The sequence below is a fragment of the Heterodontus francisci genome, chromosome 40 (genome assembly GCF_036365525.1).
Source record: "Heterodontus francisci isolate sHetFra1 chromosome 40, sHetFra1.hap1, whole genome shotgun sequence".
NCBI classification, from domain to species: Eukaryota; Metazoa; Chordata; class Chondrichthyes; order Heterodontiformes; family Heterodontidae; genus Heterodontus; species Heterodontus francisci.
This window is the reverse complement of record NC_090410.1, coordinates 4,009,381-4,033,801: the sequence shown is the minus strand read 5'-3', so window position 1 is coordinate 4,033,801 and position 24,421 is coordinate 4,009,381. Positions and strand designations below refer to the sequence as shown.

General features: G+C 44.1%; 1 protein-coding gene across 1 annotated transcript in view; it reads left to right on the top strand.

The window, feature by feature from the left end:
* The window catches only part of ppp1r14ab (protein phosphatase 1, regulatory (inhibitor) subunit 14Ab), a 30,094-nt gene extending 13,794 nt beyond the window's left edge, over nt 1-16,300 (top strand). The window contains exons 2-4 of the mRNA XM_068019255.1: nt 5,848-5,928; nt 6,021-6,053; nt 15,983-16,300. Coding sequence (XP_067875356.1) covers nt 5,848-5,928; nt 6,021-6,053; nt 15,983-16,072 — 204 coding nt within the window. The 3' untranslated portion in view covers nt 16,073-16,300. The remainder of the gene's footprint in view (nt 1-5,847; nt 5,929-6,020; nt 6,054-15,982) is intronic.
* Nucleotides 16,301-24,421: the final 8,121 nt, after the last annotated feature.

The following is a 24,421-nucleotide window of genomic DNA, read 5'->3' as shown; positions in this document are numbered from 1 at the left end:
CCCTCATCCCTGGAACCATTCTAGTAAATCCCCTCGGGTCCCTCTCCAAGCCCTCAACCATTGTCCTAAAGTGTGGTGCCAGAATTGAACACAATCCTCCATTTGCAGCCGATCCAGGGGTTTACAAAGGTTTCGCATTTTGCTCTTGTACTCTATGGCTCTATTTATAAAGCCCAGGATCCTGTATTTTTTTTTCACTGCCTTATCGACTTGTCCTTCAAAGATTTATGTTCTGTGGGATTTGTGATCTCCCGTCAAGTTAAATCCCTCATGTAATAAAAGAAGGAACTTGCATTTATAAAGCAGCTTTCACCTCCTCCAAGATCCTATCTGCCCTCTCAGCTGAATGTGAAAGAGCAGGGGAGTGCTCCCTGGACCAATATTTATCCCTTATCCAACATCACAAAGAAAAAATCTTGTTATTGTCACGTTGCAATTTGTGGGATCTTGCTCTGCATAACTTGGCTGCTGTGTTTCCTGCATTGCAACAGTGACTATACTTTGCAAGTATTTCATTGGATGTAAAGGCGCTATAGAAATGCAAGTCTTTCTTTCTATTGTCTTGTAGCCAAAGCACCAGGTGAATGTGGGCGAGCCATTGGCAGTGGTCATGGTTTCCATGTGAACCACATTATCCTGGGGCCCCCAACAGTCAGTTTAAAAGTGATGTTATATTAGAGGCTGTAATCCAGAGAAACCCCAATGACTAGCTCTGCCAGTGGCTCAGATACCCAGCTGGTGAGGCAGTGCCAGCGGACCAGAGTCCCAGCTTTGAAACGTGCCCCATGCTGCTGATCTCCGGGGCTGAAAGGGTTAAATTAAGAGGACAGGTCACACAGACTGGGCTTGTATTTATTGGAGTAGAGAAGATTAAGGGGTGATCTAATTGAAGTGTGAAGACTATTAAAGGATTTGATAGGGTCGATAGGGAGAAACTATTTCCTCGGGTGGGGGGGTGGGGGGGAAGAGTCCAGAACAAGGGGGAATAACCTTAAAATTGGAGCCAGGCCGTTCAGGAGTGATGTCAGGAAGCACTTCTTCACACAATGGGGAGTGGAAATCTGGAGCTCTTTCCCCCGCCCCGAAAAGCCGGAGGTCAATTGAAAATTTCGGAGCCAAGATTGATTGATTTCTGTTACGCAAGTGTATTAAGGGTTACAGAACCAAGGCAGGTGGATGAAGTTAAGACACCGATCAGCCATGATCTAATTGAATAACGGAGCAGGCTTAAAGGGCTGAATGGCCTTCTCCTGTTCTTATGCTCCTTTACTGGGAGGGTAGTTTCAGGACTGTAATTGTCCTGCAATCATAGCTACAGAGATCCAGCATTCTCCCTGCATGTGATTCATGTAATTAATGACTTGACTTGAACCCTCAATCGGATTAAGCTCCACATAATTGTCAACCAGTCCATGATAATGAATTGACTGTCGCAGCAGAACTGTAGACTTCCTCTTATGGTGCTCCGTGCACAATTCCCAGAAATAGGAGCACTGCATGACACAAACTATTGCCAAATTGTCAAACTGCTTTGAGAAATAAATAGCCTGCAGCAAAGATCCCGTTAATTTTTTGTTTTTAAAAAGAGTGCTGAGCAGTTTCGGCTGGTAAACACTCTCTGCAACAGAACAAATGGTGTCTGGAGGATCCATCACTAAGCTGAACTGTTTGTGACGACAATAATATAAAAGTACAATACTGCAGATGCTGGAAATCTGAAATAAAAACAACGTGCTGGAAATACTCAGCAGGTCTGGCAGCATCTGTGGAGAGAGGGAAGCAGAGTTAATAAAAACAGAGCGTGCTGGAAATACTCAGCAGGTCTGGCAGCATCTGTGGAGAGAGGGAAGCAGAGTTAGCATTTCAGGTCTGTGACTTTTCATCAGAAGTGTTTGTGACGACAGTCTGGTTGTGCATTTATTGCCTCTGTGCCTAACACTAAAGCCTTGATAGCTCCTATTGTTGGCTTCTTTCAAGAAACACTGCTAACCCTTTCACCCTTTGCTCAACTCATGAATCTTGACGGTGTATGCTACATTTGATCCAGTCCCAAATTCCTGTTTAACATCAGTGTCAGCTGTGGCACGGTTGGTAGCACTGTTGCTTTGGAGTCCGAAGGTTGTGGGTTCAAACCCACTTGAGCACTTCAATACTGAGGGAGTGCTGCACTGTCAGAGGTGCCATCTTTAATTCAGAAGGTTGTGAATCTTTGGAACTCCCTAGCCCAGGGAGCTGCGGACGCTCAGTCGTTGAGTGTATTCAAGGCTGAGATTGATAGATTTTTGGACACCAAGGGATATAGGCATTGAATCATAGAAAGTTTAAGGCACAGAAAGAGGCTACTTGGCCCATCGTGTCTGTACTGGCTGAAAAACGATCCACCTATTCTAATCCCACCTTCCAGCATTTGGTCCATAGCCCTGCAGTTTACAGCACTTGAGGTGCATATCCAAACTCCTTGAGAATGAGTTGAGGGTTTCTGCCTCAACTACCTTTCAGGCAGTGAGTTCCAGACTCCCACCACCCTCTGGGTGAAAAAGTTTTTCCTCCTCTCCCCTCTAATTTTTCTACCAATCACTTTAAATCTATGCCCCCTCGTCACTGACCTCTCTGCTAAGGTGAATAGACCCTTCACCTCCACTCTATCCAGGCCCCTCAACATTTTGTACATTTCAATCAGATCGCCCCTCAACCTTCTCTGTTCCAAGGAGAACAACCCCAGCCGATCCAATCTTTCCTCATAGCTGCATTTTTCCAGTCCTGGCAACATCCTCATAAATCTCCTCTGTATCCTCTCTCGTGAAATTACATCCTTAAATATTGTAGGAAGGTAGAGTTGAGGTCAAAGACCAGTCACAATCATATTGAATGGTGGAGCAGGCTCAAGGGGCTGAATGGCCGACTCCTGCTCCTGTTTCTTATGTTTTTATATAATCGCAAACCTTTCTTCTCTGTAGCTACACTAACCTGGGGTAAATCTGTCATCATAAAACAGGTCCGTTTACCCACAAAACATTCCTTCTTTTAACGAGCCATCTGTTTTTCAGGTAAAACATTCTGGGGAAATTTGAGTTGAAATCGTTAAAGGATGTTTCTCACTCATCACTTCTGGTTCCAATCTTCCTACCTCCCACTCAATGAATTCTCATCTGTTTAAACTTATATTACATTTGGGCTCAAGTATGTGTGGGTGTGGAAGCAGGGACATCGAGCACAGATGGATTTTTTTTTTGCTCTGTAATTTTCATCCCATCTCTACCCAGGTAATAGTCGGTGTCTCAACCGTCATCCCCCCAAGCATCTGTCGGCTATTCAAATGGCGAAGATCCTAGCTGAGCCTGAACTTGCCCACTATCCACAACTGCACATGTGAGAAGAGGGAGCCAGTCAACTGAGGGCTGGTCCTCTATTCCCCATTCACATGCAGAGACCCATTGAAGCTTATGAAAGGATTTGATACAGTAGACATAGAGAAGATGGTTCCACTTGTGGGAGAAACCAGAACTTGGGGTCATAAACATACGACAGTCACTAATAAATCCAATAGGGAATTCAGGAGAAACGTCTTTATCCAGAGAGTGGTGAGAATGTGGAACTCACTACCACAGGGAGTGGTTGAGGTGAATAGTATCGATACATTTAAGGGGAAGCTGGATAAACACACGAGGCAGAAAGGAATAGAAAGAGATGCTAATCGGGTGAGATGAAGAGAGGATGAGAGGAGGCTCGTGTGAAGCCGAAACATCATCATGGAGCAGTTGGGCCGAATGGTCTGTTTCTGTGCTGTAAATACTGTGTAAGTTCTCTTAATGACTCTCTGGCTGGCATTGGCTGATTCAACAAGTGTTTGTGGGATCTCCTGGTTCATATTTGCACTGAAGTGTGTAAGTCCCAACAGATACATTCAGTGCAAAAACGACCCCTAGCAGAAATTTAGATGCAGGGTAGTTTTAAGTGCTGCAGTCAGTAAGTAGGGAAATCAGACTTCTGATGTCCATAGGTTTCCAGAATTATATCTAGTTGTCCTAATTTATCCTGTAATTTGGTCTGGAGCAGTTGGGGTCAGAACCTCCTGATTTCAGTCTTGACTCTGTCATTGTAGTAAAGGGGACTGGGCTGCCTAGTTGGGATAACTCATTTCAGCAGTGCGCAATGTTTGATAGTTTTTGACTCCCATTTGCATCTGTTCTAACATTGGCAGCTGCGTTTTCAGCTGCCTGGGCCCTAAGCTCTAGAATTCCCTTCCTAAACCTCTCTCCGTCTCTCTTTCCTCCTTTAAGATGCTCCTTAAAACCGACCTCTTTGACCAAGCTTTTGGTCACCTGTCCTAATATCTCCCGATGTGGCTCGGTGTCAATTTTTTTATATCCTCCTGTGAAGCACCTTGGGAGGTTTTGCTCCATTTAACATGTTTTATAAATAAATTGTTGTTCAATTTGCATTCAAAGAGGAGCCATTTCACATTTCATTTTCCACAATTTGTTTTAGAATGTTGCATTGGTTATAGAATAACTGGAATTGTGTAAAAACAAACTATAAACAGTCTGAACTTTTTTAATATCGCAAAGCCAATTGCCCCATCTGTTCCTAATAAATCTAATTTACACTGTTCGTTCCACTCCACTGTTCGCCTGGGGGAGAACTTAACTGCACTCATTTCATCCACATGTTTGTCAAATGTTAAGGTTGGCAGAGAGCAGTTTGGGCACTTGGCGTTCTAATATGCAAATCATATAACCCATTCCATGTCCTTTAAGTATCCACAGGAGAATAATCAGACAAAAATTTGCCTCTTGGCTAAAGAAGGAGATATTAAGACTGGGGCTTGGTCAAAGATATAGGTATTAAAGCTGTTTCTTAAAGGAGGAGAGAGGTTTGGGGAGGGAATTCCAGAGTTTAGGGCCCAGGTAACTGAAGGCACAGCCCCCAGTGGTGGGGGGATTAAAATCAGGGTCTTAGCATAAGGGGTCAGCCATTTAGGACTGAGATAAGGAGGAATTTCTTCAATCAGAGGGTGGTGAATCTTTGGAATTCTCTACCCCATGGGGCTGCGGAGGCTCAGTCGTTGAGTATGTTCAAGACAGAGATCGATAGATTTCTAGATATTAAAGAAATCAAACGATATGGGAATAGTGCAGGAAAATGGCATTGAGGTAGAAGATCAGCCGATCTAGTTAAATGGTGGAGCAGGCTCGAGGGGCTGAATGGCCTATTCCTGCTCCTATTTTCTATGTTCAAGAAGCCAGAATTGGAGGAGTGCAGATGGTTGTGGGACTGGAGGAGGTTACAGAGATAAGGAGGGGCGAGGCCATGGAGAGAGAATTTTAAAATTGAGGAGTTGCTGGACCGGGAGTCAGTGTAGGTCAGCGAGCACAGTCGGGTAATGAGTGAACGAGACGTGGTGTGAGAATTAAATGGTGGGGTCAGTTGTCGATTAGGCTAGAGGTTGGAACGCTGTCTATGTGGTGAGGTCAGGTAAGCAACTTTAGACATTCTGAATCTGGAATTGAGTGCAATGTGGCTATTTTGTATTTGACTGTATGGTGGCTGTAATGTGGATGGGATCACTGATTGTTTACGATATTTTATAGGTGGGATTAGGGGATGACTCATTCAAATACCATTACCCTTAAAAAATGTGTGCTAGTTTGAGCAAATCAACTCTGAGACTTGCACTGCCTGAGCTCACCTTGTTAACCAGTCGTAAAGCAGCAATAAGCACAGTACAATGAGGTTGCACTGGTCACAAGAGCTGGCAGTTTGGTGGAAGAGTTGTGTAGTGGTGGATGGGAGCGGGGAGGGGTGTTAAAGAAGGTTGGGTCTAATTTCTCTCTCTGCTCGGTTTAGGTGGACCAGATGCCAGAAGAAGTGAATATTGATGATCTGTTGGAACTTCAGACTGATGACGAGCGAGGGAGTAAATTACAGGTCGGGGTCTAAATCTGACACACTCGGGGCCGAGGGAAAAGTCACCTCTGTTCATTAATTGAGCTTCTAAAATGTAACTTTTTATTTTGCAGATTATGTTTACAACTTGCAGCAAAAACACAGATGTAAGTATTCTTTGTCTTTTTAAAATTCACTTCTCCTTCCCAGCCCTCCGGGCAATGAAGTAGTGGCGATATTTGCCTCCTAGGTTTTTTACTTGGGTGTTTTATTTACTTGGGATTGGGATTTTGCAGTCAAAACATTTTGAAAACCACAGTATTAAGGAAAATCTGAGAGGACTGAAGATTGTAAAGCCATTACCGGGTTCATACCAAGGGTTGATTCCTGTCTAGTTTTTGGAAAGATGATCTGGGGCTTTGAACTCACTATCCTGAAAAAAAATAAACCATTGCATTTTTGGATTTTTCCACAGAGAGAATTTGGGGCAGAATTATATTGAAGGATTGTGCTTTTAAAACAAGGTGTATTTATGCAATTTTTTTTTTTCAAAAAGAGGTGCTTGGATGAAAGGTGATGAAAATGCTAATGAGCTAGGCCTTTATGTTGATTCACTAATAAGAAAATTATTAACTTGTCTCAGCAATCAAACCCATTGGGAAGTATCTGGTCCTGCAGCAGTTGTCTGCTCTAAGCTTTCCTCTCATGTTGTGAATCCAGGGACACAAGCTGGAAGGGCAGGCTTTCACCAGGCTCAGAATGATAATGCAGGAGGGTAGTTAGGAATTATTTTGTTTAAATCAAACAAGGTGATGTGGAGAAGGATTGCGTGTTCATTGTTTTGTATTATTACACAAAGTCCAGTTGTGCTGATGGAATTAAGAGAGCCTGAGCATAGCTGTTTCTCTGTGTGGTCACTTGCTTCATGATTTGTTTTGATGCTTTTTCCAAGTGCATTTTTGGTCTGGCTTCAGAAAGATTCCAGAGGCTCTTGAAGTCTCATGTGTAAGACAGAAATATTTATTTTGATCACAAGGGGTACGTTCCTGGGTTCCACTGTTGTATCAATACATAAGGGGCAGCGTGGGTCTACTCCAGTACATAAGGAATGCAGAGTCTACTTATGGAAGCAATTGATGCTGCTGAACCTTGGAAGGAATCCACAGCCAACCTGAATTTGTAACAAATATCAAAAACTTTTATTTTTAAAAAACTGTATTTCTGGAGTATTCCTGAATTTTCGTCAGCACAGAAAGCATTGGAAATCAGATCCCAGCTTGTCCAACCTCCTGTTTGCATTTGGCAAGCGGTGTCATTCAAACTGTGATCGTGACGATGAACCTTTCGTGTTTCACATTCCACCTTGAATAATTCTCCTAATAGCCTCGGGCTCTCTCTGCTACTTCCTGTGCTTGTGGTGAGAAGTTTGTTAATGTAATTCCCAAACAGAGACATGAGCATTTCCTTTCTTCCTCAACATGAGAAGAGTCTAAACTATTAAAGTGCCCATATGGAACCGTTGATTCAGTGTTGCTATCTACTTGGAATTATTAGGAGTGTGATCTAGAAATCTGTAACTGGAGATTTTTTCTTTACTATATATGGGCGGCACAGTGGTGCAGTGGTTAGCACCGCAGCCTCACAGCTCCAGCGACCCGGGTTCGATTCTGGGTTCTGCCTGTGCGGAGTTTGCAAGTTCTCCCTGTGACCGCGTGGGTTTCCGCCGGGTGCTCCAGTTTCCTCCCACAGCCAAAGACTTGCAGGTTGATAGGTAAATTGGCCATTGTAAATTGCCCCTAGTGTAGGTAGGAAAATGGTGGGGATGTGGTAGGGAATATGGGGTTAATGTAGGATTAGTATAAATGGCGGGCAGCCATAAAGACAGGGCTAAAATGTGGCGAGTCGAAGAGACTTAGTAGTTGGCAGGAAAAAAGACAGAGGCGCAAGGGGAGAGCCAACTGTGCAACAGCCCCGACAAACAAATTTCTCTGCAGCACCTGTGGAAAAGCCTGTCACTCTAGAATTGGCCTTTATAGCCACTCCAGGCGCTGCTTCACAAACCACTGACCACCTCCAGGCGCGTATCCATTGTCTCTCGAGATAAGGAGGCCCAAAATAGAAAAGTATAAATGGGTGGTTGTTGGTCAGCACAGACTCGGTGAGCCAAAGGGCCTGTTTCAGTGCTGTATCTCTAAATAAATAAAAATAAATGTTTCCTTTATGAATTAGTTTCTTTCCAACTTCCTTGTGAGTGTGCAAGAATAGTGGGAATGTGGAATAGGGAATGCTGGAGGGAAAGGTATACCAAGGTAAACTAAACACTAAAATAGCATACCAAGGTATGCCAACATAAACTGGACCCTAAAATGTTACACCAAGTTATACCACGGTAACCTAGTCACTAGAAAGGTATACCAAGGCGTAGTGGCACTAAATTGGTATACCAAGTGTCATGCTAGGCCCCCACCTGCCAAGAATGAGGCACATTAATTTTGTCATGAACGTTGATGTTAAACTGTTACTGGAGTGAAGAAAGGACTTGTTAAACAGATAAGCTGTGGCTGGAAAAGATATTTGCATATTAACAGATGGTGATTGGAAGGACAAAGGACCATTCCCTGACACATTCAACCCACAATGGACCTTGATCACCAGGGATTGTGTGTAAGAGGAGCATTCCAGAGACTGCTAAGGTGACACAATCCAAGACGTGGTCAGACCAGTCAGTCACATGACTAACCTGCTTGGCAACCGGGATTTTTCTGAATTGTACAAACACTTTGAACTGAGAGTATCTGTTTGCTCCTGGACTGAAGATCTCTCCTGTCTGCTCCCATCTCTTTCTCACAAGCCTCTGAATCCACTGAAGACACATGAACCCCAAGAGAGAAAAGTCTGCTACTGTGAACAAGGTTTAAGAAGAATACTGGGCCCCAACTAAAAGCAGGATCTACCTACAATCAAGGACAATACAGTGAGCGCGAAGAACCGTAACAAAAACTCTTCAGATATTGCCTCAAATTTTTCCACTTTATTTATCTTCTCTTTTCTGTCTCTGTTTGCATGTGTGTCTCGCATATGCATGCTAGTGTGGGTGTGTCATGTATCCGTAGGCATCAACCGAAATAGAGTTTAAGTTTAATAAATTTCAACTTTTCTTCTTTAAATCTAAGAAAGCCTGTTTGTGCTGGTTTCTTTGCCTTATACTTGGAAAGCAGTGAACAAGGATTCACCAAGGGGGAGCTAAAAACATGGTGTGTTTAAAATTAAACCCTGTTACAGTAAGACCAGGTGAAGCCTGAAAGGGAACCCTAGACCCCTTTCTCACCTGGTCGTAACACAAGGTATACCAAGGCAAACTAGACACTAAAATAGTATACCAATGTAAACCACACCCTAAATGTTGCACCAAGGTATAACAAGGTAAACTAGACACTATAATGGTATACCACGTTATATCAAGGTAACCTGGACACTAAGATTTGATGCCTGTAAAGGGAAGCTAGATAAACACATTAGGGAGATAGGAATAGAAAGATATGCTAATAATGTGGGATCAAGGAAGGTGGGAGGAGGCTCGTGTGGAGTATAAACACCAACATGGACCTGATGGGCCAAATGGCCTGTTTCTGTACTGTATATTCTGTGTAATATCATCCCGTCACTGTTGCTGTTATTGCAGAGACTGCAGCTTCAGATTTTTATGCACTGCCTTGTTTTGTACCTCTCAATTACGTTGCATTGTAAATGGGGGGGGGGGGGGGTGAGGGAGGGGAAGAGGGGTGGACACAATTGAAGTGTGAACACGTCAGCACCCAGAGAGGTACACTATTACAACAACAATTTGGAAGCACCTTTAGTGTAGTGAAATATCACAAGGCATTTCACAGGAGCGTTACCAAACTTGATTCAATAGACAGTTATGTTGCATATTTATTGATGGGTCGATCACTGCCTCTCTCTAATATTGCTGTCAAGGTGTAGCAACACAAATAACCAACTAAATTCTTATACATTTTCAAGCAAGAGTCACACCTCCATCCTGTAATTTCCCATCTGAATGTATCCTATGAAAATCCTTTAACATACAACATTTCCCTTTACAGTAGAATGCCATTCACATGGTAACACCACAAAATCCAAGTGATGTAGATGGAGGGCTTCCTGAATGGCTGCTCTCCATGCTTGATCTCAGATCCTGGGTGTAATAATCCCGACAGACTGGGCTTTCGGGAAATGGAGTTGTGACTCCTTCCGTTTCTGGTGAAGGGGACTGGGAACTTGGGAAGTGTTCAAGGCAAAACTCATAAATGTTTGTGGTGAAGTTGCAAGAGAGAGTGGCCGCTCCGGATGTCTGTCCCCCTCCTTTCAGGATAATGGTCACTCCACAACTGAAATCTTCTGCTTCGACCAACTGAGGAGGGAAGTGAAATCTTTCTGGTCTGTTCTACAGTGGCGAGAAAGTTGGCAGCATCTACAGTGGTGCTGCAAAATGCAAAGGAAAGCCTTGCATTTATGTAGCGCCTTTCACAATCTCAGGACGTCCCAAATGCTTTACAGCCATTAAGTACTGTCGAAGTGTGCTCACTGTTGTAATGTAGGAAACGCAGCAGCTAATTTGCGCACAGCAAGATCCCACAAACAGCAATGTGAGAATGAGCAGATAGTTGTTTAGTAATGTTTTTTGCAGGATAAATATTGGCCCCAGTCCAGGGACAACTCCCCTGCTCTTTCAATCGTGGCTATGGAATCTTTTACATCCACTTGTTCAGTTTTTGTTCCTTTTGGCAGGAAGTCTTAACCAGGGTTTAAATGTTTTTCCTTCTACGTACAAAGTTAAATACAACTTATTTGCTAAACTATTTGTGGGACAAAAGTGAAAATGCTACCACACCATACAGATGGTCCTTGGGTATGTGACTGTCTTCCATCCTGCGGATGTGTCTGATCCATCGAAGCTGCCTCTGTTTGATTAGTGCCAACACACTTGGGAGCTCTGCCTTTGAGAGGACTGCCACATTTGTGATTTTGTCCTGCCAGGATATACCCATAATGCACCGCAGACAGTGAAGGTGGAAATTATTGAGCTTCTTTTCCTGGTGATTGTAAGTGGCCCATGTTTCACAGCCATACAGCAAAGTGCTGAGAACACAGGCCTTATAAACCATCAGCTTGGTCCTAAGGGTCAGCTTGGTGTTATCCCATGCACGTTTTGCAAGTCGGCCAAAGGTGGTAGCTGCTTTCCCTATCCGTGTATCGAGCTCTGCGTCAAGGGGCAGATTTTCACCGTGGACCCATGGTAGCAGAATTTGCTCACCACTTCCAGTGGGATCCTATTTAGTGTGATAAGGGGCGGAGATGCAACACTTTGTCCCATGACCACAGTTTTCTTGACCCTTATAGTCAAGGAGAACAAGTTACAGGGATGGGCGAGACTGCCCATGAGTCTTTGTAGCTGAGTTTCCATGTGAGCGACTAGCACCGAAACATCGGTGTATCTAACTGGCAGTCTAGAATCATCCAATGGCAGTCACCCCACTGGTGCCTCACTAGAGCTGCCAACTCTGATTCTGACCCGCATTTTCCAATCTCCCAATGTTTTTATAACTACTAAACAGAACTGTTTAAAGAAAAGGTAAAGAGCACCATTTTATTTAATGTTCCAATGTTTTTCTCCCAGCTGTGCCCTGGAGGTTAATCTTCAATTCCTGGAGACTCCTGGCCAATCTTGGAGAGTTGGCAACCCTATACCCTCGCCCACGAAATCAACTTACTGTGCGTGCTGGGACAGTGAGTGTCTGTCCGGCTGTTAGAGAGTGGAGGGCACCTCAACCAAGGTCACTTTTCTTGGCCAACGTTGGTCCTGGATCTTAATGAGCAGGAGCATCTTCCTCTCTACCTCAGAGGCGAGTGGAGTTGTCCAGTTGTTGGTTTTCTTTGAAACCTCCTGATTCAGCACAAGCGGGGAATTGGAGTCTTCTGCTCTAAACAGCCTAATTGTGGGTAAAGCAGAGCTCAAAACTGCCCCACGCCAGTCAGTAATGAACGATGAGCTTTACAAATATTGACAGAAACTTTCCACTCTAGTTTGTAAGGGCATCTCTCCCTAGTATCCAATGTTATCCATCTCCGGTTAGACTATCTTTGATGTTCTAACTGCAGTGCCAATAATCGCTAAGCCTCCTGGTTTTGTCAGTGTCTTAGAATCATACAGCACAGAAGGAGGCCATTCGGCCCATTCTACCTGTGCCCAGCCCTCTAAAAGAGTTGTCCAATTAGTCCCATTCAGCCCAGCTCTTTCCCCATAGCCCTGCAAATTTTTCCTCTTTTTTTAAATATATAATTTATAGGATTGTTGAATAACACAGGTTTCATTGATTCGTAGCTTGGGTTGTACTGTATTCAAATCTAGTTCGGAAGAGTGAAGGAAGCAAAACAGGAAGAGGAGAAGGAATGGGATTTTGGAAGTTTTCATTTATCCGCTAACCTTTATGGTTGCAGTTTAGTGCCTGTTGGAAAATGCATTCAGTGATGTCCCTGCGGTAAAGTATGCTCTACCAATGTGCCATGTGGTCCCAGGACTACTTGCAATAGGATCACTCGGCTGTTTATTAGACTGACTCTTGGCCAAAATGTCAGTCTTACTGCACAGATCATGGACTATTAGGAAAAATGAGAAAACTTCATCTGCTCCTGGATGAAAATTCCTGTTAAAGTTCATTTAATACGTGAATTTACATCAAAGAAACAGCCCGTTGGGTCTGTGTTGAGTGAGGAAGGGAAAGACATGGACATGGTAATGGCAATAAATGAAAAACTGGTTTTGTGCCGGGTGATATTACTACTAAGGTTGAAGACTTATTAAGCTGTTGAAGTTCTGGGAAAGTCCTTGTGAGATTGATTCACACTTAACCTCTCTTCATGACTTCTTTTTCATTTGAAGTGTAGAGTATAAACTCGCTTAATTCTGGTTTGATGAGATTATGGGATGGGAGTTCGATGACCTCTGTGGGAGTATCTTTGCCTGAAAATTATTGCTGAGTTTTCCCAGCGCCAATACAGTTGGTCAGAACTAAAAGGATTTTTGACCCTTTTGAAAGCAAAGGTCATGCGTTAAAAAGAGGAGTAGAACATTTCCAAACCACTTCCTGGAACTTGGGACTCCGTGTCCAGGATAGAATATGCAGAACAGGAATCTTGACCCATTTTCCCCCTTCTTAACTCGGGGATGCTAAGGCCAGTTGTAGTTCTGCTAACTCTCACACACTGGGAACTGAACCTAGGACCTTCTAGGCTCAACTGTTCACAGACTTAACATACTGAGGCATTGAAATACTGGACAGTATGAGAAGGGAGGAACTTTCTGCAGGATAAAATGTCCCAAAGCATTTCACAGGAGTGTTACCAGACAAAATTTGACACTGAACCACGTAAGGAGATATTAGGACAGGTGACCAAAAGCTCAGTCAAAGAGGTTGATTTTAAACAGTGTCTAAAGGAGGAGAGAGAGAGGTTTAGGGAGGGAATTCCAGAGCTTAGGGCCCAGGCAGCTGAAGGCACAGCCGCCAATGGTGGAGCGATGAAAATTCAGGATGCACAAGAGGCCAGTAATGGAGGAATGTAGCCTTATTATGTGTCATCTTCATGTGCTTCATGCTGATTTTGGGTGACAAAAGGATTCTAGACTTTCAGTACTGAAAGCCTCATCTTAATGAGCTCAAAAATACTGCCACTCCTGATGCCCCCATATCAACACCTATTGACTAGAGTCTCCCAGGTGTCATTTCTACTGTGTTAGCTGAGTTCTGTAAGGTAACCTGTGGAGAATTACAATAGTTTCTTAGCCCCTGGCCTAGGAATAGGGGAAAGAATAACCAGTGCCCTGCTCCCAGTTGCTACAATATAATTGCTCTTGGAAAGTCGGTGGATGTTAAGGAGAGCAGGTTGGGAGTCTTGGACCTGATAAATGGCCACTCTGGTTAAGAGTCAGCATCTTCACGAAAGAAGGAACCTGCATTTCTATAGCACCTTTCACGACCTCGAGGCATCCCAAAGTGCTTTATCACCGATGAAGTACTTTTGAAGTGTCGTCACTGCTGTAATGCAGGAAACACAACAGCCAATTTGCGCAAAGCAAGATCCCACAAACAGCAATGCGTTAATGATCAGATAATCTGTTTAGTTTAGTGATGTTGGTTGAGGGGCAAAGACTCTTCTTCCAACAATGCCTTGGGATCTTTTACACACACCTGCGAGGGCAATGAGGCATCAGTTTAATGTCTGATCTGAAAGAATCTCTGACAGTGTAGCACTCTCACAGTACTGCGCTGGAGTGTGAGCCTAACTTCTGTGCTCCAGTCTCTAGAGTGGGACTTGAACCCATGATCTTCTGACTCAGGGGGTTGAGTGTTATCCACTGAGGAGAGAAAGAGAGCATAAACAGTCATAAAGAAACAGGTACCAGCTGAGTAACAGATCAAAACTGAATGTTGTCCGCCATGTGAATGGTTTAATCTCTATAAACAACTGGCGAGTGATGTATAAACAAGCAGAATATGCTGTGTATTAGTGAAGTGTGTGTGGGCCCTTTCCCCCTCCCTCCCATAAAATCCAAACCAGTACTTCACAAACATGAGAATTTTTAGTGAAGAATCCCATCACTGTAGCCAGCACATTTCATAAACCCAAGACGATACGAAGAGTTTTTATTAGGTCTGGTCTGTTATCTCTCGTAAAGTACGTGCTGATGACCAGCTCCTGACAAGACTGGATTAGGCAAAACTTTCTTCTGTTCCCAAAAACATTACCAGCCTGTTAATTATAGCACACGGGCGAATTGCCATCCCTCCCTCCTAAAGCAGTAAGTTGGTACTAACTACAATGGATGGTAGGACCCTAGGAAGTACAGAGGGTCAGAGGGACCTTGGTGTACTTGTCCATAGATCACTGAAGGCAGCAGCACAGCTAGATAAGGTGGTTAGGAAGGCATATGGGAAACTTGCCTTTATTAGCCGAGGCATAGAATATAAGAGCAGGGAGGTTATGATGGAGCTGTATAAAATGCTAGTTAGGCCACAGCTGGAGTACTGTGTCCAGTTCTGGTCACCACACTATAGGAAGGATGTGATTGCACTGGAGAGGGTGCAGAGGAGATTCACCAGGATGTTGCCTGGGCTGGAACATTTCAGCTATGAAGAGAGACTGGATAGGCTGGGGTTGTTTTCCTTACAGCAGAATAGGCTGAGGGGGGACCTGATTGAGGTATACAAAATTATGAGGGGCATTGATAGGTTGGATAGGAAGAAACTTTTTCCCTTAGTGGAGGGGTCAATAACCAGGGGGCAAAGATTTAATGTAAGGGGCAGGAGGTTTAGAGGGGATTTGAGGAAAAAAATTTTCACCTAGAGGATGGTTGGAATCTGGAACGCACTGACTGAAGAGGTGGTAGAGACAGGAACCCTCACAACATTTAAGAAGTATTTAGATGAGCACTTGAAACGCCATAGCATACAAGACTCTAACTGTTTTACCTACACTGCTTACCATCACACTCCAGAGACGCAAACTAATAATCCAGGCCAACACTCCAGTGCAGTACTGAGGGAGTGCTGCACTGTCGGAGTTGACATCTTTCAGATGAAATGTTAAACTGAGGGTCCACCTGTTGTCTGAGGTGGATGTAAAAGATCCCATGTCATTATTATGATGAAGATCAGGGGAATTCTCCCCAATGTCCTAACCAATATTTATCTCAATCAATCAATCAACATCACAAAAAAAAAATTGATGATCTGGTCATTATCACATTGGCTGTTTGTGGGATCTTGCTATGTGCAAATTGACTGCCACCTTTCCTATTTTACAACAGTGACTGTACTTTAAAAAATACTTCAGTGGCTATAAAGTGCTTTGGAGCATTCTGAGATGCTATTTAAATGGAAGGCATTATTTTCAAAATAATTAGTTGTGTAAGCTGTTTGTGAAGTGCTAAGACGCTGTAGAAATGGTATTGTTTCTCGAGCTCTGCCTGGTACTGCAGTTGCCTCTAACTCTGCATCATTGTTTTATAATCGTAATATTCTGTGTTCCTTTTTAGGAATTTATCAGCGAGCTATTAACAAAGTTACACGGACTTCATAAAGTGCAGGTGCAGAATGTTGGACTGACATACCCACAGCAACACTAGGTTGGCTGCCAATGAACAGAGATGGTGTAGACGAGGGTGACTGCCTGTGCCCTGGGAACTTTTTTTTTTGAAGAATTCTTTTGAAGCTATTGGAACATTGAAGAAACTGAAATACATGTGATTCGACTGCCTCTTGCCAATCCAAAATAAGCTTTTAAAGAAAATTATTCTTTATATTTTGCCAGATATATAAAGGTTTTTTTGGTTGTTATTTTGGTTACATTAAAGATTGACACTGTCTGGGTTTCTCTGTTTGAATGTGCACTTCCCCCGATCATGTTAACCTCTTTTAAATGGGTCAGATATGTGTCGTTGGAATCGCACCACACTATGGAATACACGACCAAACACACTGAGATAGGGACAGAAAATTCCAGAAATACGCAGCAGGTGAACTTTCGTCAGAACTCTAACCCTATTGCAGAGTTCTGAGGAAGGGTCATCAAGCTGAAACCTTAACTCTGTTTCTCTCTCCGCAGTTGCTGCCAAACCTGCTGAGTATTTCCAGCAGTTTGGGTTTTTATTTCCGATTTCCAGCATCTGCTGTATTTTGCTCTTGCACACCGAGATCGAACCATCTCAGCAGGGATACATGAGACACCAAATCAGTCACTTCACATCCCCGGGCTTGGGAGGGGTCAGAAAGAGGGTCGTCACTATGACAAAGGACCAAGGGATTTTCAGAGAGATAGACCACTATTCAGGCCAATAGGGACACTGCTATTCCAAGGTGGTTCTGCTGCTTTGTTGGTTTTAATTGGTAGGAACAGGAGGAGGCCATTCACCCCCTCAAGCCTGTACTATCATTCAGTGAGCTCATGGCTGATCAATGACCTAACTCCATATCCCTCCCTTTGCCCATATCCCTTAATATCTCTGGTTAACGAAAATCTATCAATCCCGGATTTAAAATTTACAATTGATTGAGCATTGTTTACCATTTGCCGAAGAGATTTCCAAACTTCGACCACCCTTTGGGCTGAGTTTTCTAACCCGCTGCCGATTGAAAACAATGGCAGGGCCCCCAGCGTGGGCTGCACTTTGTGGAGCCGCCGTGATCCCAAGCGCGGCAGCTCACTTAAATAGCTGGGGAGGGCCGTCCCTGCCCCCGATCACATGGAGGGGGAGGGCCGTCCCTGCCCCCGATCACATGGAGGGGGAGGGCCGTCCCTGCCCCCGATCACATGGAGGGGGAGGGCCGTCCCTGCCCCCGATCACATGGAGGGGGAGGGCCGTCCCTGCCCCCGATCACATGGAGGGGGAGGGCTGTCCGTCCCCGGCAATGGCGTCATTTTTAAAGGGCTTCTTGAGCCTTACCGTTAAATTTAAATATTTAAAGCACGACATAAATATAAAGATATTTCTTCTGCCCCTCTCCCACCCCCCAATAACAAATTAAGTACTTGTCCCCTTTCTTCTCCCCCCCCCCACCCCTCCCCTCGAAAAACACTTACCTTGTCCACCTGACCTTTTCCCCAAAAGTGCATAAACTTTAACCTCAAGCACGTACCACCATCCCCTACACCAATGTTGTTACTTTGCCCCGTTACCTCCGGCCTCCTGCACTGAGAAACTTACCACCTCCCCACAAGTGTTCGGCCTCGTTTCCCCGGATGGGGATCCAAAGGCACAGAAGTGCCGGCCACCGGGCCGAAGATTGGAGCAGGAATTCAGATAGGGATGCAAGTATAATTAATGCATTCATTTACATTTATTTTAAATGCAAATGGAGATCCCATCATTGAGCAGCGGGGGAGGGGCTGCCATGAGGCCTCGTCACCAACATTGGGCCGGACCCTCCTGGCAGTGGGATGTGTGGTGGCCCTCTCCTGGAGGTATTTTTCAGTCTCTGTCCCACGCCCCCACCACAAAACCCAACGGCAGTGGGGGGTTTGTAAAATCCAGCTCTTTGTGTGTAGAAATGTTTCATAATTACACTCCTGAAAGGTCTGGCTCTAATTTTTAGGCTAATCCCCTAGTCCTAGACTCCCCAACAGTGGAAATAGTTTCACCCAATCTACCCAATTTAATATCTTAAAAACGTCAATCGACTCACTTAACCTAAATTACACAGATTACAACCCTTGTGTGTGTAATCTAACCTCATAATTTAACCCCGTAGTGGGTATTGACACCAATCCCCATGTGCAGTCAACAGTTGTGGTGAACAGAAGGGCCAGAGGTTCAGAAGGCTGACTCCTTGCTCCAGCTTGTTGCTGGTATCTGAGGTGAGTCCAACTGCCCAATGAAAACCTGCAGCAAGCTTCGGCTCGAGTTCATGTTGGCACAAGCTGTGTCTGAGAGTCCCCTGCTTTGGCTCCATCAAAGGCCATTGTGAGTCTGAAGACCCTGACTCTCATGCCTAGGCTTTCTAACGGGCAGTAGCTAACATCAGTTTTTTGAAAATCCAAGCCCAATTTGTTTATTGTCACACAGGTTAAGGTGTTCACGCTGAATCAAACCACTATTTCCTCCTTTTGTGTTCTCTGTTTTCACAGCAGGTTTTCCCCTGAGTCTATGGCTGATGACTTATTGCCCATAAATAGAACATATTCTGTACCAAAACCCAACAATTCATTGAAAAAGAAAGACCTGTATCTCAAGATCTCGGGAAGCCCCAAAGTACTTTTCAGCCAATGAAAAGTAGTCGCTGTTATCATGAAATGCACAGTTTGATTTGCACCCAGCAATCTCCCACATCCGCAGAGGTAATGACCAGATAATCTCTCTCAGTGATGTTGGTTGAGGGATAAATATTGGCCAGGATGCTTGGCGAGAACATCGGAAATCGGAGCAGGAGTAGGCCCTTCGAGCCTGCTCCCCCATTCAACCAGATCACAACTGATCTTCTACCTCCATGCCATTTTCCCACACTATCCCTCGATATCTTTAATATCTAGAAATGTATTGAACTCCCCTGCTCTTTGAATTAGTGCCATGGAATTTTTTCATGTCCATTTGAGAGGGTAGAGGGGGTCTCGGTTTAACATCTCATCCAAAAGACGGCACCTCGAACAGCGCAGCACTGGGGGTTTCAGCCATGACTTTGTGTTCTGTATTGGGATCTGAACGTCTGACTCACAGGTGAGAGCCATAGCTGACACCTAACAGCTCCGAGAATTGGGCTGGGGGAGATTACAGAGACAGGGATGGGCTGATGCCATAGAGGGATTTGAAGACAAATTGCTGGACCCGGAGCCAATGTAGGTCAGTGAGCACATTCGGTGATGAGTGAACAGGACTTGGTGTGAGTTAGGTAACAGTGCAGCAGAGTTTTGAATGAACTGAAATTTACGAGGATGGGAGGCTGGGTAGGAGAGCTGTTCTAATGGGCGTAGTTGATGAGAATTGGTTGTCAGATTGGACAAGCACGCTTGAAGTTTCATTTAATTAATATTGAGATTGAAGGAGATATTTCACATAAATCGCTCTTATTGGTCACTTGGAAATAGAGTGTGTGATGGGGGTGAGTTGTTCAACACTCCGGAGATAAAATTTCTCATCGATATCTCTGGACTTCATTACGGTGAACACTGTTACTCAGTTTAGTTTGTTAAATCCACATCAGATTCAGTGGAATTCACATATAAATCAAATGTATGGAATTCCTGCCAGCCAGGAAATTATGGCGTGGGAACTGATGCAGACGTCTAGAACTTCCAAACGGTATTTAAGGAGGAAAATATATATCCTGTTAGAAGAGTTAAATGTCTTTATAATCTGTCAGCCACTCCCTGCACTGTACACAAGGGAGACCAGGGAACAACTGATAAATACATAGGTGTGTGAGGCAGAGGCGAGGTTAGTTTTCCAGGACTGAAGACTAGTAATTTGTCTCCAGGACTGAAACTGATCAACATGCAATTCCGATCAATTCTGCCAGTCTGGGAGTTAGACTCCAGAAGTAGAATAGTTGATCAGTGGATGACTATGTAAATCTTACTACCAGTTGTGCACTCTGATTTGAGAAAAAGCCTATCAAACTTCTCCGTGCTATTAGCTTTCTCTTTAAGTTAATTTAAGTTCTCTTTAAGGATAATTTTCTTCTAGGTCAGAAGAGCAGAATATGTTGGTAATCAACTCATTAGGGAAAATTGTTAACAGATTTTACTTTGCAAAGGTTGAAATGTGTGTCATTAATATTTATAGCTCAAGGTTTCTTTATTCTTTCATGGGATGTGGGTATCACTGGCAAGGCTGGCATTTGTTGCCCATCCTGAATTGCCCTCGACAACTGAATGGCTTACTCGGCCATTTCAGAGTCAACCACATTGCTGTAGGTCTTCAGTCACATGTAGGCCAGACCAGGTAAGGACAGCAGATTTCCTTCCCTAAAGGACATTAGTGAATCAAATGGGTTTTTATAACAATCAGTGATAGTTTCATGGCATCATTACTGAGACTAGCTTTCAATTCCAGAGTTTTATTAATTAATTGAATTTAAATTCCACCAGCTGCCATGGTGGGATTTGAACTAGTGATCTCAGAGCACTAGTCCAGGCTTCTGGTATACTACTGCAGTGATATTAGCACTACACTACACCATCATCTCAGGCAAGAAAGACAGGTCCTGAAATGTGAATTACAGTCACTCAACAAACTAGACGTCCCTGCACAGGACTGAGAGGAAAATTGGCCTTTCAAATATGGAATATTTCAACTGCGCAGTCACCATGTCATTCTTCATTCGCGGTTGTTGAATCCCTGGTCAGCACTGACTTTGCAGATTTTCGTTAGGTGCTGAAATTGGTATCGCATTGGGATCGCGCTCCTCTGCTGGAAAAGAAAATCCTTTCCTCCCGATCACTATCCGGGAACATATTGGAAAGCGGGTGCACATCGATCTCAGCTGAGGAATCGGGCTTGGGAGTGACGCCGATCATGGTTGAAGAGCCAGCCTGCTCGTTGTGTGGTCATCGAGTCAGAGCGCCCCTTGAGGTCCAGTCACAGGCACTAGGGTGATACTCAAGCACTGGGGCAGAGTAGAGAGGAGGGAGCTCTGCACAGTGGGAGGCACCGTCTTTCAGATGAGATATTAAACCACAGCCCCATCAGGAGGCTGGGTGGACATAAGAAATCCCATGGCACTATTTCAAAGAAGAGCAGAGGTGTTCACCCGGGCCGATATTCATCCCTCAATTAACATCACTAAAAAACAGATGGCCTGGCCATTGGCAATGTTTTTTTTTGCGGGATCTTGCTGTGCACAAATTGGTTGCCACATTTCCTACATTACGACAGTGACTACACTTCAAAAAGTACATCATTGGCTGTTTTGGGATGTCCTGCAGTTGTGAAAGGCGCTATAGAAATACAAGTCTTTTTAAACTCCTATAAGCTCTGAGATGCAGCGTGTGTGAAAGACAGCAGATTGTGCAGCTCGGAATAGTCTGGAGCTCAGGCCTTTTTCTCTCATTGTCACTGGAGTTTGGGGCTTCAGCATTAAAAACAAACCTCCTCACAGTTTGATGTCGCTTTAACGCCAAAACAGCTCCTCGGACCCTCCATCCTGTGGTCTTTTTCATGATTTTCATTACTATTGGAGCAGCACTGTGGCGCAGTGGTTAGCACCGCAGCCTCACAGCTCCAGCGACCCGGGTTCGATTCTGGGTACTGCCTGTGCGGAGTTTGCAAGTTCTCCCTGTGACCGCGTGGGTTTCCGCCGGGTGCTCCGGTTTCCTCCCACAGCCAAAGACTTGTAGGTTGATAGGTTAATTGGCCATTGTAAATTGCCCCTAATGTAGGTAGGTGGTAGGAGAATTGAGGGAAGGTGGGGATGTGGTAGGGAATATGGGATTAATGTAGGGTTAGTATAAATGGGTGGTTGTTGGTCGGCACAGACTTGGTGGGCCGAAGGGCCTGTTTCAGTGCTGTATCTCTTAAAAAATAAATTATCGCTCCCAGTATAAACTCACTCACACTGCTGGCTGGTTATGAAAGGAGAAATATTCTCAGAACAGAATACCAAAAATGGTGAAGTTGTTTTAATAAAGCCCTGTCATCCTCCAGTTAACCCACAAACTCCGTCAGTATGTTCACGCTCTGCTAATGTCAGTTCAATTTCTGCTCAATGTTAACTGCAAGCAAACAATACAATTGGTCTTTGAACTTAGGAGCTGAAGTAGGATTGAGCCCATCGAGCCATTCAATTAGATCATGGCTGATCATCTACCTCAGCACCACTTTCCCGCACTATCCCCATATCCTTTGATGTCATTAGTATCCGGATATCCATCGATTTCTGTCTTGAAGCTCAGTAATTGAGCTTCCACAGCCCTCTGTGGTAGAGAATTCCACAGATTCCTCAGTCTTAAATGCTCTGCCCCTTATTCTGAGACTGTGTCCCCTGGTTCTAGACTCTCCAGCCAAGACAAACATCCTACCTACATCCACCATTCTGTCACGCCCTGTAAGAATTTTGTAAGTTTCAATGAGATCACCTCTCATTCTTTGAAACTCTAGAGAATACAGTTTCCTCAATCTCTCCTCATAAGACAATTCCACTCTCCCAGGGATTAGTCTGTTGAACCTCCATTGCACTCCCTCTACGGCAAGTAGATCCTTCCTTAGATGAGGAGACCAAAATTGTACACAATACTCCAGGTGCGGTCTCACCAAGGCTTTAAACAATTGCAGCAAGACTTCTTTACTTATGTACTCAATTCCCCTTCCAATAAAGGCCAACATACCATTTGCCTTCCCGATTGCTTGCTGCACCTGCATGCTAGTTTTTAGTGACTCATGAACAAGGACACCCAGGTACCCTTTGGACGTCAACACTTCCCAATCTCTCACCATTTAAGAAATACTCTGCATTTCTGTTTTTCCTACCAAAGTGGATCACTTCACAGTAATTCACATTATATTCCATCTGCCATGTTCTTGCCCATTCACTTAGCCTGTCCAAATCCCCACGCAGCCTCCTTGCATCCTCCTCACATTTGATGATGCATGTGATGGGTGAGGACTTCATTGTCCTGTGTGTGTTTCCTTCCCAAATAATTTCAGTCATGTCACAGATGGAATTAACAAGTTACAACAGCTATTACACAAAAACTTAAGAAATCGGAGAATATTGGGCCCCTTGAACATGCTCTGCCATTCAATAAGATCACGGCTGATTTTTTGCCTCAATTCCACTTTCCCTGCTGCTCCCCAAATCCCTCGATTCTGAAGATATGTAAACCCAAATCTGCTTAAGATAGGTTTTTTTTTTACGATATTGGTTGTGGGTTCAATGTTGACTAACCCAGTAGGGAGAACTCCACTGCTCTTTGAAACAGTGTCACGTGATCGTTTACATCCACCTGAGAGAGCAGACGGGGCCTCAGTTTAACATCTCTTTTGAAAGACAGCACCCCTGGCAGTGCAGCACTTCCTCAGTATAGCACTGGAGTGTCAATCCAGATTTTGTGCACAGGCCTGTGGAGCGGGGGACTGAACCCACAACCTGCTGAGCCCGAGGTCAGAGAGATCCCCACCGACAGCAGGGTTGACATATCATCAAGCTGCAGTCCGATAGAGAAAGGCAGTGGAAATGAGTGACTCACAGGAACACCACAGCAGCTGTCTCATAAATTCGAAGGTAACCTCATAAAAAATCGAGAGATTTAGTATAGAAATCGTAAGGTGCTATTTCTTCCGAGCATAAAGCAATATAGATTGATATAATAAAAGCAAAATACTGCGGATGCTGGAAATCTGAAATAAAAACAAGAAATGCTGGAAATACTCAGCAGGTCTGGCAGCATCTGTGGAGAGAGAAGCAGAGTTAACATTTCGGGTCAGTGACTCAGTTCCGAAGAAGGGTCACTGACCCGAAACGTTAACTCTGCTTCTCTCTCCACAGATGCTGCTAGACCTGCTGAGTATTTCCAGCATTTCTTGTTTTTATTTAATATAGATTGAAAGTTGGTTTATAATCCTTATCAATGGTTTATTTAATCTCAAACTCTTTACAAAACAATATCACTGTTTCTGAAGCTGCTTTGCAAAAAACGTTTTAAAAATCCAATCTGTTATCCCTATACATGTTGAAGAAGGTTTGGGACCTCCCACCAGTGGAGAATGATACAGAAGGAGGCCATTCAGTCCATCGTGCCTGTACTGGCTCTTTGGTGGAGCTATCCAGTTAATTCTGCTCCCCTGCTCTTTCACACTAGCTTGGTCATTTTTTTTCCTTTCAAGTATTTATCCAATTCCCTTGTTTCCAACTCGCCAATTTTGGGTTCTACCTCTTTATGGGGTAACAGTTCCATTGATATCTCATCCAATTAGACCTTCAGTCAGCTATTCAACCATGAAGGGTGTCAGAGCTGAGCACAATCTTCGCACAGTATCCACACATAC